The 16,183-nt window shown below is 40.1% G+C and overlaps 1 protein-coding gene across 13 annotated transcripts in view; it reads right to left on the minus strand.

Annotated features, from left to right (window-relative positions):
• Limch1 (LIM and calponin homology domains 1) overlaps nt 1–16,183 on the minus strand; it is a 353,723-nt gene that overhangs the window by 35,847 nt on the left and 301,693 nt on the right. For all 13 annotated transcript variants that reach the window (XM_008827219.2, XM_029560687.1, XM_029560686.1 and 10 more), the window contains 4 exons: nt 16,004–16,161; nt 15,407–15,815; nt 12,329–12,547; nt 851–941 (listed from right to left, as the gene is read on the minus strand). In XM_008827219.2, the coding sequence (XP_008825441.1) occupies nt 851–941; nt 12,329–12,547; nt 15,407–15,815; nt 16,004–16,161 (877 nt within the window). The remainder of the gene's footprint in view (nt 1–850; nt 942–12,328; nt 12,548–15,406; nt 15,816–16,003; nt 16,162–16,183) is intronic.

A 16,183-nucleotide genomic window follows, 5' to 3' on the forward strand; every position in this document is an offset into this window, starting at 1 on the left:
GAAAACAAGGTGTTCTCTGATGTCTGAAGAGTTAGGTACATATTTAATGGGGTGGAAAAGTCATCAGGTTGGGGGCATATTAAAGTATAGAAACACAGTCTACTTTGAAAAAGCATATGCTATTGTTTTTAATAATGATATTTATTTAAAAATTCCATTTTAGAATGATTTGGTATTGGAAGAGTTTTCACGTTTACCCAAAGATGAAATGTGTGAAAAATATTGATAAAACAATCCTAAAAAAACTGAAGAGTAATACTTTAGGGACAAAGAGAGTCCCCATCTCTAAACAATGGGTACAGTTATGTACGAATCCAACCAATGAGATTCATGGCATTACTTTCTGTTTTCAAACTCTCCAGGAGCCTTATCCTTTCAGCATGTTTTCCTGGTAGATTTGTTGTGGTGCTGGGGATTGGATCAATCCAGGGCCTCATGCATGCCAGACAAGCATTCTATCACTAAGCTATACCACCAGCACAATTGTTATGTATATCTTAATGTATGCCTTATCTACCGCTGTGACCGTCAAAATATGACTGTCAGTACTAGAATTATTTATATGAGGGAAGTCAGTATATATATATTTTAATGAAGATGAAGATACATTTTTAGGAAGCAAAATATCAGAGTAGGAAAAGAAAATGTCAAAGTCCCAAGTTTCCATTCCATGGCATCAATGTCAGGGTCAGAACTTCCTTCCCAGAGCCTCTAGGTGGCAGCATAACCACATCCCCTGCAGAGTCTAACCCTACCTTTCTGTGGTTCTGGTTCAGCAGGAAAAGCTGACACCATTACATATTCTAAGAGCTGTCATGCTTTACCTGAAAACTAGCATCTAGGAACGCACCTGATGAGGCAAGTTCCACTTCCCCTTTCCTTGGTCTTCCATCTTCATTCTCATCTTCTTGGATATTCGATTCAGTTTCCTCAGCAGTTTCCTGAAAAAGATTTTCCCCCTCCTTTTAATAACCCAAGCCTTTGAAGGTTCTAAAAAGTGAAGGATATTTTCTTAATAGTAGTTTTGGGGCCAACAGGGTGGGCTACCCAACATGGACTAAGTCTTCTATTTTCTGGGCAGTTTTATGGTAGGAGTGTGGTTTTTTTGGAAGATGTTCAGTGAAGGACAAGAGAGCGCACTCTCCCCACTCTTCCGTGCACATTCACACATCTTCCTTTCTTTTACCACCACATTTTATAACTAATAGTTACCATCCACTTGCTCCTGAATACCTTTCAAGTTGGCTCGGGGTCATGACACAAGTGAAGAGGGTTATGTTTTGACTTTTAATTTAAAAAAATTATTTATTTTTGTTTTATGTACATGAGTGTTTTGCCTGCATGAATGTAGATGCACAATGTGCATGCAATACCTGTGGAGATCAGAAGATGGCATCAGATCTCCTGGAACTAGGGTTACAGAAAATTGTCAGTCACCATGTGAGTGTTGGAAACCCAACCTGGGTCCTCTGCAAGAGCAGCCAGAGCTCATAACTGCTGAACTATCTCTCCAGTCCTTGTTTTGATTCTGACCTCTGTGGGCAATGCACAACACAGGTGCACGTACACACATGCAGGCAATGCCCTCTTCTGACCTCTGTGGGCAATGCACAACACAGGTGCACTTACACACATGCAGGCGATACACTCATACACATAAAATAAAAATAATAAATAAAATCTTTTAAACGGAGCCCTATTTTCCTCACTTATACCAAAGCCCTCTCAGAGGTATCTGTTGTTCTTGTGTGTCTCTCAAGAGACTATCCCTACCCGTGATATATTTTACCCATTCACAACTTGCTTTCATCTCCTGCTCAAAGAGCCATGTTCATTTGGCCAACAGCACCATGGTCAATAGCTAACCGGTATGTTCATTCCCTTCCAACACAGGCACCAGATTATGTCATGACAAAAATTAAATTTTGAAGAAATCTTTGATTTCTATCTCATAAATATTCACATTTCCCAAGTCCCAACACAGTTTTCACACAATCACTTTCACAATCATTTCTTTCCTTCTGTCTGACAGCTGGGAACTCTGGATAGCCCTTCTTCCCTACTTCACCCACTAAGGGCTCTCCTGACCCAGGCCTGACACATCACAGTCAAGTTCCTTTCTCACAGTAGTACCTCAATGTTATCAGTTGAATGCTTTTATTTTTGTATTAATTGTAAAAATGTATAGCAGCCTAAGTGTTCAACAGTTGGGCAGTGGTGGAATGAATTATTTATGATCATAAACAGAAATCTTACACAATCATTGAGCAGACTGAGGACACAGCTCAATGGGAGAGTGCTTGCTTACTATTCACAAGAACCTAGGTTTGATCCCCAGAAAGTCAAAAGAAGTGGGGGAAAGGATGTTAAACAATACAGTTGTGTGAAACTACTTAATTACTACTACATAATGTTTAGTTAAAATATTTAAAGTTGGGGCTGGAGAGATTGCTCAGTGGTTAGGAACACTGTTCTTGCAGAAGACCCGGGTTCGAATCCCAACACCCACATGGCAGCTAACAGCTGTCTGTAACTCCAGTTCCAGAGGAACCAACAGCCTCTTCTGTCCTTCATGGGCATTGCACAACACGGGTGCATTCACCTACATGTAGGCATAACACTCATACACATAAAATAAAAATAATAAAATAAAATATTTTAAAAAATAAAAAAAATTTAAAGTTTAGGGGCTAGAGAGATGGCTCCGCAGTTAAGAGTACTTGCTGCTCTTGCAGAAGACCCAGGTTTGGGTCCCAGTACCACACTGGGCAGCTCACAACCTCCTGTAACTCCAGCTCCAGGGGATCCAGCATCATCTTCTGGCCTTTACAGGCATTGCACACACTTGGTGTATTTATGTACATGCAGGCAAAACACTTGTATACATTAAAAAAAAATAAAAATTTAATATTTAAAATTTACATATACAATTATGTCTACATATACAAGACTGTATATGTATCTATACATATATAAACATACCAAATACATATATTAAAATATAAGACACACACACACACATATATATACACACACATACATATGTATTTGCATTTATACAAATGTGCCATGAAAGCAGAAGAGGCTATTTGCGGGGAGAAAGCAGACCATTGAGGGGGTAGGAGTGATAGGAGACAGTAGTGGGTGGGGGTAAATATGAGCAGGGTATAATGACATATATATAAGAAAATGTCATAATGAAGCCCATTATTTAATGCTAATTAAAACAGTGAAAACAGAGCATACATGCACATTAAGGAAATACAAATTTAATAGTGCCTGCTTATTTATTTGTTTAGGGTTTTATTTGCTTCGGGTTTTTTTTTTTTTTTTTTTTTTTTTTTTTTTTTTTGAGACAGCATCTTACTATGTAGCCCTGGCTGACCTGGAACTTGCTATGTAGACCAGACTAGACTCAAACTCCCAGGGTTCCACCTACCTCTGATTCCCGAGTGCTGGGATTAAAGATATGTGCCACCACACCAGTCAATAGTACTTATTTTTTTAATGTACTTAAATTTGGAGGTGATTGCTCCCTTCCTTTATATATACTTTTCTATATTATTAAACACACTACAATCAAAAGACACAATCATTGTACATTTACGTTATTTTCATGGGGTGCAACTGATTCTAGAGTTAAGACCAAAATTTTCCTGCTTGGTTTCATAGTTGCTTGATAAAAATAAGTGAAAGGTAAAACTGAATACCAGCTGTCAACCTGGGTGGCTAAAGAGAAGACGTCAATGACTTCATGCTTTTTAATATAAGTTCTGTGTAAAAGGCTAAAGATGAATTTTTAAAGTGTATACAAAACATTTTATAAATTTTAAAAGGTTTACAGATAAAGGCTAAAGTTGGATTTCATAAGAGGCATTATGATATACCTCATCAAATATCTCCAAGGGAGAAAACTGACTCCTGCATGTTGTCCTTACATCCACACATGTGCTATGCGAAGCTCACACCCTCACACATGCACGCGCACACACACATACACAAAATAAATATTAAAAAATTTTAATTAAAAAATTTAAGTATAAAGCCTTTCATATTTCTAAAAGATTTTACAATAGTATCTAGTGGCAAAATGTGATTTTTCTTTGGAAGATGAGGACACTCCGAAATGCTCATAGTTAATGGGAATTTTCTAATGACAGATAATCACAGATCAATTCTGGGAGAACACAATATCAAGTTAAAAGTACTTTTCTTTTCCAGTACCAAGGGCTGAACTGAGGGCCTCCCACATGCTAGGCAAACAGTCTACCTCTGAGCCACACCCTCCAGTTCTCTTTTTACTTTTTACTTTAAGGTAGGGTCTTGCTAAGTTGCTCAGGCTATCCTTGAATATCCCTCACTCTATAGCTCAGGCAAGCTTTCAACTTGCAATCTTCCTGCCTCACTGTCCCATATAGCTGGAATCACAGGCTTGCATAACAAGGCTGGCTTAAAATGTATGTTTAAAATCCTAGGTAGGGGGATGGAGAGATGGCTCAGCGATTAAGAGCACTGGCTGCTCTTTCAGAGGACCCAGGTTCAGTTCTCAGCACCCAAGCGCCATCCATAACTCCAGATCCAGAGGATCCGATGCTCTCTTTTGATTTCTGTAGGCACTGCATGATATGGATATATTTACATATATATGCAAGCAAAACACTCATACACATAAAATTTAAAATGCGAGGCAGGTCAGTCATGGCGGTACTTGCCTGTAATCTCAGCTATTCCAGAAGCTGAGGCAGAACTGGGGGTTTAGCTCAAAGACAGAGGGCTTACATAGCATTTCCAATGCTTGGGTTTGACTCCCAGCACTTCTTTAAGGAAAACAAAAAAGGCCGCCCCAAAACACACAAACAAAAAACCCCAACCAACCGACCAACCAAACAGAAAAACCTGAAGAAACAATCTTTCTCTAAACCTATTACAAATAAAAAAAACCTAGGTAGGAAATAAGCATCATGTTGATAGTATTTAATGGAGTTTCTTTTTTAATCTATCAAAAAGCCTGAGTTAAATCCCTTACAGAAAGAAAATGAATGAAAAAAGTCTTATTAAAGTTCTCTATATATGAATGTGTGTGGTGTGTGCGTATACTTAAATTGTTATATGAGCATCTTAAAATCAACTAGTTTAGTATCACAAAACAGTAAGTTGGACCTTATCATTTGACGTTCACCTGACACATACGGAAACATTAGTACCCAGTAGTATGTCTGTTTTATGATGTTAATAAATGTAACAGTATTAATATCTGAATGCCTAGAGTAAAAGGGACATTTCCTATTTAGTTATCTGCACTCTACACTATACACAGACTATCTGTAATCTCTGTAATCAAGGGAAATCCCCAAAGCTGGCTTAATTAACTCGCATCTGGCTGCTTCATCCTGAACACCTGTTATTCCTGTACTCACATTTACTTCCAAGGAAATGAGTTCAAAGTTGGCAGTTTTAACCAGGCCTGAGAGAATCAGAGGTTTGCTTCAAAAACGCTCCCTTACTGGCATACGTGCCTTCCGACCTGTACTTTCTTTGGTTACAGTTCAGAGGCGAGGCCTTGCGTTCTCCAACTGGTTACATTTATAAGAATGGAAACAAATAAAAACAGCTCCCTGGACTTGAATGAATGAGAGCACAAAAGGTCTACGTGAGACTAAGCCAGGGGTTGGCTTCCCCTTAAGAACAGGATCCAATCTGGTCTCACTGTCAGACTCAGCCTTGAGGCTACAGGCAAGAGGTGGCAGATTCCTGACTCCAAAATGACATCTACCTGTTCCTCAGAACTACAGCCTTGTTGGATTGGCAGAGAGCAGGATGGATCCCAACTGTCAGACCTATCCCAAGACCTGGGGCTTGGATGTTGGTCCCATGGAACTGGGAAGCTCAAGCGGGTCATTTAACCTCTATGGTTGGAACCATAGTACCCATGGTCCTTCCTGAATGACTATTTCAGTACTATGAGCGATTTTTTGGCTCCAGGCTTGAATAACTTATCTGGACACAAGCTTGGAAAACCATGGTATTTGTGCCCTGGCATCATGACCCAGGTGCCATGTGCTTTTACTTTTAGACTGCTAGGAATCTATCACCACTGCAAGGAGGCAGAGCTAGACCAGAGATAAGCCTTCCCATGCTTTAGATAATATATACGTGTATGTAGATGTATTTGTACTACACTGTTTATATTATGCTTTTTAAGCCAATTATATGAAATTCTAATCCACTTAAGATGGGCCAGGTTTAATTTATTATTTTCTCTGGTGTATATTTTCTTGAAATCTTTAAATATTTCCAGATCTAAAAATCCTTAATGACTTCCTAAGAGTATTACACTAGTAATCTTATGATTACTTCTAGTTGGAGAAAAACACTTTCTAAAGAAATGTTAACATATGGCATCTGAAAGGAATCTGTAGTTGGTGTGTGCTTTGAGGCAATGGGCGCCTACTCAGATGCCTTTGCCCTGCTATCACTGCGAAGTGGCACAGGGCAAGAAAAGTCCGATTGTTTTTCTGGATCAGAAAACAGAAGAAAGTGCTGAATTTTCGAGAATAAGGCCACAAGCTTTTTCAAGATGGAAAAAAAACAGACCCACCTCATCATTTTGTTTGAGGGAAGCTGATGGAGTGGCTGAGATATCCACAAGCTGAGTTTGACTCGGCTCAGGAAGAACTGTCACAAACCTGGCTGGAAGGTGCCGACCAGCAGGGACAGTGTGGGTATCATCATTTGAGATGCGTGTGTGAAGGATCTTCGTCAGCCTTCATAGAATGGAGTGACAGGAGGGGTCACTTTGCCCGGAGGGTGGGGACTTGGAGGACCCAGGTGTTAGGAGTGAGCCAGAATGGGGAGCACTATGATCAGAACAGAAAGAGCTACAGGAAGAATGGTCTCAGCAAGGGCAACTGCCTTCTGGAAAGAGCTATTCACAGCTGCATGCTTTTTAGAGAGTGACAACCAACCTTAACAGCTGACACGTGGAGCTGGAAAGAAGAAGGAATTCATTTGTGCCTATGAAGTTCACATCTGCTCAAGATGCTAATTTCAATGATCTTATGTTAGTCCCCCAAATCTTTATACCTATCCCCATTTGGGGCTTCTAAAAAAGTAATGTTTTTCTCTCACATTTGTTGTATGGCAGTATTAAAAATAAGGGCGCCTGCGGTCTATGAGTCATTTTCACATCATGCTAAGTGCTCTGGAGACATGAATTCTCACAATAACTAGCTGACGTCTATACTATTATTATGTTTACTTTTAAAAATAAACTGAAGTCAGACAGCTTAACTTGCTCAGGTGGAGTTTGACTTAGTGCAAGGAGTTCTTCAAGTATTTTAGGAAAGGATTATTTTGGTATTACTAAGCAAGGAAGAGATTCAAACATAAGTATCACTGACAGTGGGCAAAAACAAACAAAAAACACAAAAAACATGGAAATAGCTCTGACGGGGACTGAATTAGTTACTTTTCTAGTTGCTGTGATAAAAAAAAAAATACCTGGGAAAAGCAACTTTATGAAGGAAGAGTTTATTTTGGCTCATAGTTCAAGAGGGTATAGTTTGTCATGTCAGAAGTCATGGCCACAGGAAGGAGAGGGAGCTGGTCACATTGCTCCTGCAGTCAGGAAGCAGACAGATAAACGCTGGTACTCAGCTTGCTTTCTCCTTTTTTTTTTTAAATGACATCGGAGCCTGGCCTCACCCCCGGGAACTGCCCAGGAGCATGTCAGGCCAGGCCGTTTTCTCCTTTTTCTGCAGTCCAGGACCCCATCCCATAGAATGGTGCTGCCAACATTTAGCACAGACTTCCCACCTCTATTAACCGAATCTAGTCATGCTCAGAGGTATGTCTCCTAGGTGATTCTAGAGCCTATGGAGTTGGCAACCAATATTTACTATCATGGAGCCAAAAGTAATCTTTCAATAGGCTACTAATGTAGGATAAATTCATCTTCAGAACAGGAGAGCTTCCAGATCCCTTTCCAATAATGTATTCTAGGAATCTGAACTTGGACTAGGATATGGTCTGACAGCAGCCAGTATTATAAAGCACAAGGTGCTAGTACTTTTACTGGGCTTTTAACTGAGACACTGAAATAAACAAAACTCTGCAAAAGCTTGTAGATAACCGGGAAGAAGGAGAATGGATTCCTCTGTCTGGAGCATGACAGCACCTAGTCACCATCACCACCTGTCATCCCTCTTACAGTCCTGTCACAACCTCCTCACTATTGCCCATATCTTTGATCCTGCTGTTCCCAAAATGTGAAACAGGTGCTTCCTTCCTCCAATTCAATGCAGATATCCACCCTGACAGTCAAGTTTCAAAGTTGACATCCCACCACAAACCTTCCTAGACCACATCCAACCTATAATAATCTTATTTGTTCTTTGCGATCTTACATCCCTCTGGTCTCCTTAGTCTACAATCTAATATTTTGGTTATTTATTTATTTATTTATTTATGAATGACAGGGTCTCCCTGTAGCCCCAGCTGGCCTGGAATTCACTATGTAGACCAGGCTGGCCTTGATCTCACAGAAACCCACCTGCCTCTGCCTCCAAAGTGCTGGGATTCATGCCCAGCTTCTATAATCTAACATTTAATTATGTATTGTTTTCTCTACTTTACTAGTTGATTTATGAAAACATTCTTTAAATCTTAGGAAGTTTATATTTCTCTAGTTCAAACACTAGGGCACATAGTAGGACCTATCATTCATTCCTCTCTTTAATCAGGCACTCAACTGCGAGATGGTTGCCTTCACAATCTCATCATATGACTGAGCCAACAAGGAGGGTCTGGATTTGGCTGGTCTAAGAAGATACTGCCCAAGTATTAAGACAGATCCCAGTTTCACTTATCTGTTTATTGAGGAAGAGAGTCATGGTCTCAACAGTATGAGATGACAAAGATGAGGTAGAACAAAGCCAAAGAATTGATGCCTCATCCATGCAGTGTCCACACCAGCCGAGGAGGCCGACACCCCCACTTCAGCACACCCAGCACGAGGCTCACGGCCTCCCAACTTGGGTGCTCACCTCATGTTCTGAATTCACACTCTTGCCTACTCCTGCGCTGTGCCCTTTGCACAGTTTTAGCTTGCCCCAAAGCAATTGTGACATTTCAGTGGTGGGTGAGGCTACTCCTCTGTAGGGAGCTGCCTCATTTGAGAATGCAGTTTTTGGAAGAAAGACACTATTTAAAAAGAAGAACACTATTCCTTTGACAGCCTCCATGGAACTGGGAAAATAAGTTAGAAACATAAAGGCAAGTCCAAGCTGGGATCAGTTCCTGGAAATGTGGCATCTATTTTGAGACAACCACCATATTTTGCTAGGAGCAATTCATTCTACCTTTTCAATATGAACATAATGGTTATAAAATAGTCAAGGAATGATTTTCTTGGAATAATGGAGAATGAAGTCTTTCTGGGAAAGTCATTCTTTTAAAAGAAATCAATTATTTATTACTTTTAGATGAGGTCTCACTCTCTTTCCTTGGCTGACTTGGAACTTACTACGTAGCCCAGGCTGGCCTTGAACGTACAAAAATCCTCCTGCATCAGCTTCCCAAATATTGAGATATATGCATGACCACCATGTCTGAGTCTTGAGAGGGATTCTTTACAATGACTTGGGAGATAACACACTTGAGTGCAAAACTTTTTTAAGTTGCAAATTTAAGTATGAGAAGCTTTTCAGTAATGGACCAAAGTTCCAATGTAGCACAACTGACTTACAGTAGTACAGATTAGCACACAAATGCTGCTATCTGTTGGAAACACTAGGGTTTATTGAACTAGAAATTATTCTCAACTAAGAAGGAATACACAAAAGGAGAAATGCACAGGCTTGTCCGTGAATCTGGATTGCACTCTGAGGCTGCCCAGCATCATGCTGGCTATGAAGAAGAAAGGCCATAAGGTCACCTTTTCTTTGGAGTTCCCCTTATGAAAGCATATAAACTTTGAATAACATGATTTCTTTTGATTCATGGAATGCAGCCTCTCTTAAAGCAAGTCACTTTGGGGATATGTAATCACTGTAAAAATGAAGGGAATTTAGAAATGTTCTCAAGGAAAACAACAAAAGAAAAATAAGAGTAGAACTGCTAATTCTCCCAGAAAAGCAACTCTGGCCCCACAGTATCTAATTAATTTGGGGAGCTTCTGGTTAAAATTTAAGAAGACAAGTGAAAGTTTATTCCATTAGTTACAGTCCTCTCTGGTAACAGAACTTAATATTCCATCTCATGCTGTTTTGTAGGAACTTTCCAGGGGTGTTGTCACTTATACAAATTAAAGGTAAAATGACAGTTCAAGATGGGATACTCAGTTTTGCCTGGGTCACAAAACTTGGCTTCACAGAAGAGAAAGCTTGAAGCCATGATGAAGAAATGACTTTGGTCTCCAAATCTGAATCTCTTTCACAAAGCATGGGGGATTGTGGGAAGACATACCTCCTTCTCAACTCCTCTGGAAAAAAAACATTATTCTTCAAAAAACAAATTGTAGCATTAAGAATAATACTATCCAGTCCACTGTGTGGGCTGTGGTTAGGAGAGCCATCTAATGCCCAGGAGTAGTAGTAAGGGGAAACAAGTTTACCTTCAGACCAAATCTTTTGAGGTGCTAGAGGAGAAGCCTCAACAGTTTCCCCCAATGCTAGAAATGAATACAGCAGGATGGGAAGACAAATGAGGGCAAACAGAGTCAAGCCTGCACCCTAAAAGCTAGGCTGCACCTGTGTTGGTGACAGCTCTGGTTGGATCGGTAAAACCAGCATGAGCCTTTCTGTTAAGAGAGCCACAAAAGCGGAATTCTCCTGATGATGTTACATACTCTAATGAGGCAACTCTCTTGCTATTTTGAGTTCTCTTGTCTGCTATACTTAAATTGCTGCACCTGGAGAGATGGCTCAGAAGAGCAGTGGTTGCTCTTGCAGAGGACTGGGTTCAAGTCTCAGCACCCACATGGCAGCTAACAACCATCGGCAACCCTGTTCCAGGGGAATCAGACGCCCCCTTCTGACTACTGCAGGTATTGCAGGACATGGGTGCACTTAACATATACGCAGGCAATACACTCATACACATAAAATAAAAATAATAAATAAAATATTTTAAATTCCTACACCCTTTTCAGTTTGTTCACTGACTACTGCTCTAAGGCTTTAAATGAACCTGAGCTTAAAATTTTAAGCTAATAAAAATTAGTCACACACACACACACACACACACACACACACACAATCAGGTAAAAAGCCAAGTTCTGGCACACCAGTTATTTTAGTATATTTTGAGACAGGGTGTCACTCTAGAGCCCAGGCTGACCTCAAACCCACTGTCCTCCAGCCTCACCCTCTCAAGTGCTGGAATTACAGATATGTACCATTACACCCAGCTTAGTACTAATTATTTTCCTCTTAGTATTAACAAGTCTAATGATGTCTTTAACAAATAGCAGAAAATGATATTTTAAAGATATATTTATTTTCCTCTAACACTGGCTACCAAAAATATGAAGAAAAAGTAATTTCTTATCCTCAAATTATATTACCTTTAATTATGATCTATTGTTATGGACTGAATTGTGTCTCTTCAAATTCCTAACTGCAAAGCTTTTGAATATGACCTTATTTGTAAATAAAATCATTGCAGACAAACTTAGTTAAGACTACTGATATAGGGGTCAAGTCATACTAATATCCCAACAGAGGAAACATAGACACAGATATGCACACAGGAAGAGCACTGTGGGACGATGAAGGCAGAGGCTGGAAAGATGGGTCTATGTGCTTAGGATGGTCAAGACTGTCAACAACAGGGCTGGAGAGATGGCTCAGTGGTTAAGAGCACTGGCTTCTCTTGCAGTGAACCCAGTTCAATTCCCAGCACCCACACAGTGGCTAACAACTGTCCACAGCTCCAGTTCCAGGAGATCCAACATCCACTTCTGACCTCTGTGAGCCTTGCACAACATGGGTGGTTTACACACATGCAGGAAATATGCTCATATCCATAAAATAAAAGCAATACAATTTCTTTTAAAGAAAAAGATTGCTAACAAGTACCAGGTGCCCAAGAAGAGGTCTGGGACAGGTTCCCACTCATTGCCAACAGAAGCCATCAACTCTGCCAACACCTGGATTCTGGACTTGGAGACAATTTCTGTTGTCTAAGCCTTCCAGTTTGTGGCACTTCATTCTGTAGCCCTAGCTAACTAAAACACTCAAGGAGAAAGGAAGAACTATTGTCAAGACTTACTTATTTTAGAGACAGAGTCTACATCAAATTGTCCCAATGGGGAAATGTTGGCTCTTACCATCAGTTCCTGGAGAGCAGGATTTGGCTTCTGGATGTTGATCTCAACGCTGTTGCTGTCTTGTTTTACCTCCACGGGAGAGCCATGCACTGTGGCCACACCTTCAAACATCTGGGACTTGATTAAGGAGGGGGCAGGTGCCACTGTGGGACCCTCTTTTTCCTTTTCTTCCTCATCTCCGTGGACCATTTCTCCATTCATGCTGATTTTCCCATCTACCTATAAAAGCCAGGATGAACAAAAAACATGCTATTCCCCACCGAAGATGAAAACAAAAGACACATTACCTTCAAGAATCCTCTCAAATGCTTTAATCAGTTCTAGAAGTTAGTCTTCTGTGAAAGCCATCTGTAAAGGCTTCTTTACAAGACTGTTGGCCTCCTTGGGCTACTTCACCATTTGACTCCCTTTATGTTCACCTGATTTACAGTGTGCTTTCATTTTAAAGCACAGAAAACCAATGAATCTTAAACATAAACACATGTCACATATTTGGGTTCCAGTGATTTTTCAATTTAAGTTGTGATGGCTTTTCCATAATTTGTAATTTTTTTTCTTGTTAGCATAGAAATGAGACAGGATCTACCTCTGCTCAGGACATTTGCAGATCATCTTGTGGTGGTAGATGAGGTGTTTTTGGTGAAGCTATCACGGAGGCAGGGGATCTCATGTTATGCCATAGTACAATAAATCTCTTTTTCTAGTTAATGCAAAAACTCTGGTTTTTTTCCCAAGAAAACAAACAACAAAAAAACCCCATGCTCATTAAAATGTTTCTGTCTCACATTCCATATTCAGGGGAGAAAGAAGCAAGAGAAGTGGCTAGCCTGGCTTATTGAAAGGCATCTAGAAACCTCTCTGACGTCTGAAGCAGATTATCTGTGGTTAGCTGACCTACAATTGAATTCTGACTCTACCACTTAGTAGCCATGTAACCTCCAAGTTTTTGACCCTCTGAGGAAAAAAAAGCAGATTTTAACATAACATTATTTTCCTCATAGTGTTGTTATGGGGATTTTATGAGTTAAAGTATGTGCAGGATTTGGAACACTGACACATTTTAAGGGCATAAATATTGGCCATTATTATTAGTAGGTCTTCTAAAGTCTTTGAAAGAAATAATACTAGATACTGTTATAGTTAATGTACTGTGTGCCACTGGCATCATACTTTATTATCTGCTACCCATATAAAGAAATTTACATCACAACTCAGCACACATGTATGAATATAATGGAAAGAGAAGTGTGTCGAAGCTGTGCTTATCTTTATTGTGCTCAAATTCTACGAATTGTTTCTATTGCATTCATTCCACTTCATTTTTAAAAGCTGCTGATTCCAAACCACTAAACTGACAACAACCTTACAAGAGATGAAAGCTCTGTGTTTAAAAATAATGGCTTAAACTACTTCACTTGACCTTCCTTTACTTTTTTCTAAAATACAGTACAGATTATTTGTTCATTAATTTTGAGGAAGGGTCTTGCTATTGTGGATACATGTGTATGCTTGTGTGTGTGCGCGCGCGCACACACACACACACACACACACACACTTCACTTCCTTCTCTCCGTTTTCTGGTAACAAATGTCCTATTTATATTGACAATTGTTCATCCACCCACTCAGTGATGGGCCTATAGGCTATTGAGCAAGGATGACAAAGTTTCTTTGAACTTAAGGTTTGTCACAAAGATTTCTGTTTTAAATGGTCACACTGTACTATTGACATAAAGGAGGGGAAGTGGACATCTAAATGATATGATCAGATGCCTTAAAATCCAGCTGCATAAATGTATTCCCCACTCCTATTCTGGGCCATCTCAATGTAAAGTGTTCATGGGATGTCATACTATCCACGATCCTGGGTCCCAGGTGAAGGGAAGTACTCAAATACTTGGACTTCTAAGCACATGTGCTACACACATATACATGTGTGTATAAATCTGCCAGCTCTGTGGCTAATCTTAAGAAGAACTCATTTATTTACTCACTATGTAACCTTAGCAAGAATTCATTTATTTACTCATTACAAGATTGCTGAATGTATATACATCCTAGGTATCTATGCCAGGCTCTCAGGATGGAGCTATAAACAATGAAGATACAGGCTTTGCCCTATGAGGGGCAAATATTTCAATTCAATCTAAATGAGATGACTAGATGTTCATCTTTTGTTCTAGAAAGTTTAAGGTATAGATTTTAAAGATATATTGAGAGTTATTTTTTTTTAAAGTCAGAAAGTAGGTTTGGGATCTTTCTGAAATTCAGTAAGGAAGGTCCACTGCATTCCACAACTCAATTAGTTGATTTATGCAAACTTCCTGCAAGCCTTAATGATCACATCCACTTGTGATGAGCTCTGCCTTTGTCATCGTTACAAACTCATGTGGTGTGCAATGAAAACTGATTTTTCTCTGAAGTTAAAAGAGCTTCAGATAAAGGATGAATACTCCCACATGACATGAGGAAAGCACTGGAATATGAACAAGTGAAAGGATATTTGGTTGTCAAAGGTTCTTTGGTTCTCAAAGACTATTTTACATACTCTCTAGTAGTACAGCCCAGTTTTCCACTCAAGAAAAGCCTGTCTTATCTCATGACCAAGTACACAGCATGCTACCATGTGCTCCATTCAAAGAGTGTAGCAACTCTTTGAATATGGTGTCAATTTCTTCCTTTAAGGTGTAGCGACATATATTTCTATTTAAAAACAATTATAATTTTGTTTGGGGGCCGCATTTGCCATACCTTCAGATAGCTACAGATACTAGAGTATTACTACACTAGGATTTGTTTATACTAGTATCAAAAAAACCAGACCATTATTTCAAACCAGAAAATGCAACCACAGTAGGTCCAGCAGGAGTAACAACTGAGAAAAATATCTTTCCCTTAAGTATCTGAAAGTTAACTCTACCAAATCATATAAATGCCTTATTGTAAATGTTAACGCATTTGGCTTTTGTTTGGCAAAAAAAACAGGGCAATTATTCCTTGCATTTTCCTTGAGTCAGTATGCTTCTTTCTAACTACCTGGAGCTTGGTTTCCATTTTCCTCTTAAAGAACCCAGCCTACCTTAAAGGTCTTCAGAACCTCTTGAGAGTCTTTGGGCTGGGAATAAGGCTTGGGTGTCAGCATAGGCACTGCTTTGGGAGTGACCGTTTTGCTTGGAGACCCACTGCCTGCTGCTGTGCCGGTATCTGGAACACTGGCACGAGCAATGGTGGTTTCAACCGTGGCAGTGAACTTGGGTGGAGGCAGTGACTGTTGCCGTAGGTATTTCATGGGGCTGGGGTCGTTCGGGAAGGAGGATAAGTTTGGCTCTGTTGAATGGCTTCTTTCCAGAATTTTTGGCATCTCCAAGCGTTCGAGCACAGCCTCACTGATGGTGAACCTCTCGATGTACTGCTGAAGGATCCCCTCCGCCTCCTCCTGGGACCGTGCATTCTTATATGCCTCATGTAACTCCCTCTCTCTCCGCTCTCTGGGGAGTGGGGCATGGGAAGAAGAACAATAAACAGTCAGGAAACATGCAAAGAGGACCCTGGTGGGAGCAAGGTAGAATACAATACAACCAAGACTATAGCATAGTGGCATTAGAGCCCTGTGGTAACATGGTTTAGAGAAAGCACAGCTGGATGATATTATATACCAAGGACAGGAAGAACCTACTTTTCTTGAACAATTTCTCTGTAAGTTTTGATGCTTTTCCTTCGTTCACTTGTTCCATCTTCTCCAGACATCAACTTCTCCATTTTTTTCCTTTCTTCCTCTTTCTTGATTAAGTCCTGAGAAGCACTTCTTCTACGGCTCTTCCAACGAGCCAGGTCCTGGGGGGGGGGGGGGGGGAGG

Source organism: Nannospalax galili, unplaced genomic scaffold, assembly GCF_000622305.1.
Source record: "Nannospalax galili isolate Female #2095 unplaced genomic scaffold, S.galili_v1.0 scaffold772, whole genome shotgun sequence".
Classification (NCBI taxonomy): domain Eukaryota; kingdom Metazoa; phylum Chordata; class Mammalia; order Rodentia; family Spalacidae; genus Nannospalax; species Nannospalax galili.